At 42.6% G+C, this 4,688-nt stretch overlaps 1 protein-coding gene across 1 annotated transcript; it reads left to right on the top strand.

The window, feature by feature from the left end:
- Positions 1-243: 243 nt before the first annotated feature.
- LOC139541358 (putative uncharacterized protein DDB_G0294196) lies at positions 244-990 on the top strand. Its single transcript, XM_071345934.1, has 2 exons — positions 244-534; positions 670-990. The coding sequence occupies exons 1-2, from the start codon at positions 244-246 to the stop codon at positions 988-990; spliced, it is 612 nt and encodes a 203-aa protein (XP_071202035.1).
- The last annotated feature ends 3,698 nt before the right edge of the window (positions 991-4,688 follow it).

Genomic DNA, 4,688 nt, shown 5'->3' with positions numbered 1-4,688 from the left:
CTGCATGAACTTTACAAAAAGCTGCAGAAACTCCAAGTTTCTGCAATTGCTCTTCACCAACTTCATCCTATAGCCATCACCTGTCACGTGGGGGCTCCATTGTCAACCAATCATTAGTGTTTTTGTTTTTTGCCCCAGCAGCAACTGGCCCCAATGCCTATACTGCAGAAACAACCAACAGCTATACCGCAGCAAGCATGGTATTCAACTCAAATGCCCCAGCAGCAGAAACAACCAGCCACAATGCGTCAACCGCAGAAGCAACAGGCCACCATGCCCCAGCAAGCGTGGCATCCAGCTCAAATGCCTCAGCAGCAAAAGCAACCAGCTACTGAACCTCAGCAGCAAATTGAACCGACCGCCATGCCACAGCCACCTCAGCAAGTGTGGCATCCAGATCAATTTCCCCAGGAGCAGAAGCAACCAGCCCCTATGCATCTACCGCAGAAGGAACTGACTGCCATACCCCAACAACTGTGGAAAACAGCTCAAATGCCCCAGCAGCATAAGCAACCGGCTGCCATGCTTCAGCAAGTGTGGCATCTGGTGCAGTAGCCTCACGAGATGTGGTATCCAGGTAGAATGGTCCATAAGCAACAAGTCGCTGCACTGACCGCCATGCCGCAGACGCATCAGCAAGTGTGGCATCCAGCTCAATTTCCCCAATAGCAGAAGCAACCGGCCTCCACGCCTCTACCGCAGGAGCAACCGACCACCGTACCCCAGCAAGTGTGGTATCCAGCTCAAATGTCCCAGCAGCAACTGGCCTCCATGCCTCTACCGCAGAAGCAACTGACCGACATGCCTCAGCAAGAGTGGCAACCAGCTCAAATACCGCAGAAGAAACCGGCTGCTGAACCGCAGCAGAACGAACCGGTCACCATACCCCAGCAAGTGAGGAATCCAGCTCAAATGTCCCAGCAGCGGAAGCAACACACTGCCATGCCACAGCAGCAACTGACCCCATGCCTCAGCAATTATGGCATGTAGCTCAAATGCCCCAGATGCAACTGGCCCCAATGTCTCAGCAGAAGCACTACAAAAGCACTGAAGATGGTGCCTCTAGTCGCTCTCAGGCCAGCATCGTTGAACAGTCGGGTGTCATCCCAATCTATTCCTACAGTTCCAAATCGCACTACGAGAATGGCAGAACTGTCTTCTCCCAAACCCGCTACACTCCTAGGGAGGCTATGCCTGTTGACAGTGGAAATGCTCCCAAGGACAGTTATGTTGGCATTGGTGCACCAAGCATATACCACCACTAGTGAAGGATTCTGCAAGGTAATGGTTCACTTTAACCTGCTCTTAATTCTTGTCAATAGGGGGGCGCTGTTTTCACTTTGGGAAAAATCGTGCCCAAATGAAACGGCCTCGTACTCTTTTCTAGATCATACAATATGCATATTATTATTACTATTGGATAGAAAACACTCAGAAGTTTCTAAAACTGTTTGAATTATGTCTGTGAGTAAAACAGAATTCATTTTGCAGTGAACTTCCATGCAGGAAGTGAAAAATCTGAAAACGAGGCTCTGTTTCAGGGCCTGCCTATTCAATTGCCTTATATTTATCGATATGCATGCACTTCATATGCCTTCCACTAGATGTCAACAGGCAGTGGAAGTTGGAATGGGGTGTCTAGCTCGATCTGAGGTCGAACAAGAGCTTTTGGAGTGGCAGGTCAGGAATTTCCTTTCTCTACCAAGGCGAGCGAAGCACCTCGATATTGTCTTCTGATAAGCGTTCGGTTTACACGGCGAATATCTCCGGCTCTGATTTTATTTAATACATGTGATAATAACATCGTAAAGTAGTTTTTTTCAACCGAGTTTTATCAGATTATTCAACGTTTATTGGGACTTTTGGAGTTTTCCGTTCTTTGCGTCGAGAGAAATTGGGAACGTTATCAACATTGGCTAGCATTGTGGCGTGAATTCGACAGAAGAAAAGGACATTCTGAAACCAAACAACGATTTATTCTGGACCAAGGACTCCTTGTACAAGATTCTGATGGAAGCTCAGCAAAAGTAAGAACAATTTATGATGTTATTTCGTATTTCTGTGGAAAATGTTGATTCCTATTCTCTGCCGTTTTGGCGAGCGCTGTCTCGCAATAACGCAAGCTGTTTGTTATGGTAAAGTTATTTTTTAAAATCTAACAAGGCGGTTGCATTAAGAACCAGTGTATCTTTCATTTGCCATACAACAAGTATTTTTATGTAAAGTTTATGATGAGTTCTTTGGTCAGATTAGGTGAGTGTCCAAAATATCTCGGGAGATTCTGGTGAATCGATGCTACGTATTCACAATGTATAATCAGGATTTGTAGCTCTAAATATGCACATTTTCGAACAAAACATAATTGTATTGTATAACATGATGTTATAAGACTGTCATCTGATGAATTTGTTCCAGGTTAGTGATTAATTTTATCTCTATTTTGTCGGTTTTGTGCAAGCTATTTTTGCGGGGATTAAATTGCGTTGTGTGTTTGGCTACTGTAGTGAGCTAATAGAAATATATATTGTGTTTTCGCTGTAAAACACTTAAAAAATCGGAAATATTGGCTGGATTCACAAGACGTTTATCTTTCATTTGCTGTACACCATGTATTTTTCATAAATGTTTTATGATGAGTATTTAGGTATTTCACGTTGCTCTCTGTAATTATTCTGGCTGCTTCGGTGCTATTTGTGATGGTAGCTGCAATGTAAAACTATGATTTATACCTCAAATATGCACATTTTTCAAACAAAACATAAATGTATTGTATAACATGTTATAAGACTGTCATCTGATGAAGTTGTTTCTTGGTTAGTGACTAATTATATCTCTATTTGGTCGGTTTTGTGATAGCTACCTATGCGGTAGAAACATGGTGAAAATATGCGGTTGAGTCTTTGGCTATTGTGGTTAGCTAATAGAAATACATTTTGTGTTTTCGCTGTAAAACATTTTAAAAATCGGAAATGATGGCTGGATTCACAAGATGTTTATCTTTCATTTGCTGTATTGGACTTGTGATTTCATGAAAATTATATTATATGATATCCCTGTCCCGTTAGGCTAGGCTATGCTAGTCAGCTTTTTTGATGAGGAGGATCCGGGCGAGAGAAGTGGTAGAGGTTTTAACTTTGCTCTCTGAATTGGAAGTCCTTTGTACTAACCTTCTCTACTTAGTTTGACCAGTTTATTTGACCTGTTATATAACTTTTTGAAGTTTTCGTCCGAGTTTGCCTGCATCTGCGCGAGCGTTTGGACATGTGCACTAAACATGCTAGCAAAAGTAGCTACTTAGACATAAGTAATGGACATTATCGAACAAAACAACGATTTATTGTGGAACTAGGATTCCTGGGAGTGCATTCTGATGAAGATGATCAAAGGTAAGGGATTATTTATGTTGTAATTTCGTATATCTGTTGCATTAAGAACAAATTTATCTTTAATTATATGTAAACATTTATCTTTCATCAAAGTTTTATGATGAGTATTTCTGTTATTTGACGTGGCTCTCTGCAATTTCTCCGGATATTTTGGAGGCATTTCTGAACATGGCGCCAATGTAAACCGAGATTTGTGAATATAAATATGCACGTTATCGAACAGAACATAAATGTATTGTGTAACATGATGTCCTATGAGTGTCATTTGATGAAGATCATCAAAGGTTAGTGATTCATTTTATCTCTTTCTGCTTTTTGTGACTCCTCGCTTTGGCTGGAAAATGGCTTTGTTTTTCTGTGGCTATGTACTGACCTAACATAATCGTTTGGTGTGCTTTCGTCGTAAAGCCTTTTTGAAATCTGACACGTTGTCTGGATTCACAACAAGTGTAGCTTTAATTTGGTGTATTGCATGTGTGATTTCATGAAAGTAAAATTTTTATAGCAATTTATTTGAATTTGGCACTCTGCATTTTCACTGGATGATGGCCATGCGGGATGCTAGCGTCCCACATATCCCAGAGGTTTTAACTAACCTCCAGACGAGCTTCAATGAAATACAACTCTCCTTTCGTGGCCTCCAACTGCTCTTAAATGCAAGTAAAACTAAATGCATGCTTTTCAACCGTTTGCTGCCCGCACCCTCCCGCCCGATTAGCATCACTACTCTGGACGGTTCTGACTTAGAATATGTGGACAACTACAAATACCTAGATGTCTGGCTAGACTGTAAACTCTCCTTCCAGACTCACATTAAGCATCTAGAATCGGCTTCCTATTTCGCAACAAAGCATCCTTCACTCATGCTGCCAAACATACCCTCGTAAAACTGACCATCCTACCGATCCTCGACTTCGGTGATGTCATCTATAAAATAGCCTCCAACACTCTACTCAACAAATGTGATGCAGTCTATCACAGTGCCATCTGTTTTTTCACCAAAGCCCCATATATCACCCACCACTGCGACTTGTACGCTCTCGTTGGCTGGCCCTCGCTTCATACTTGTCGCCAGACCCATTGGCTCCAGGTCATCTACAAGTCTCTGCGAGGTAAAGCCCCGCCTTATCTCAGCTCACTGGTCACCATAGCAGCACCCACCCGGAGCATGCCCTCCAGCAGGTATATCACACTGGTCATCCCCAAAGCAAATTCCTACTTTGGCCGCCTTTCCTTCCAGTTCTCTGCTGCTATTTTTTAAAATGTATTATTCCTTGGATTTGTTGCCTGTTCATTGGAGGG

This window comes from Salvelinus alpinus, chromosome 2 (genome assembly GCF_045679555.1).
Source record: "Salvelinus alpinus chromosome 2, SLU_Salpinus.1, whole genome shotgun sequence".
Classification (NCBI taxonomy): Eukaryota; Metazoa; Chordata; class Actinopteri; order Salmoniformes; family Salmonidae; genus Salvelinus; species Salvelinus alpinus.
The sequence above is the reverse complement of the archived record's forward strand: the minus strand, read 5'-3'. Positions and strand labels throughout refer to the sequence as shown.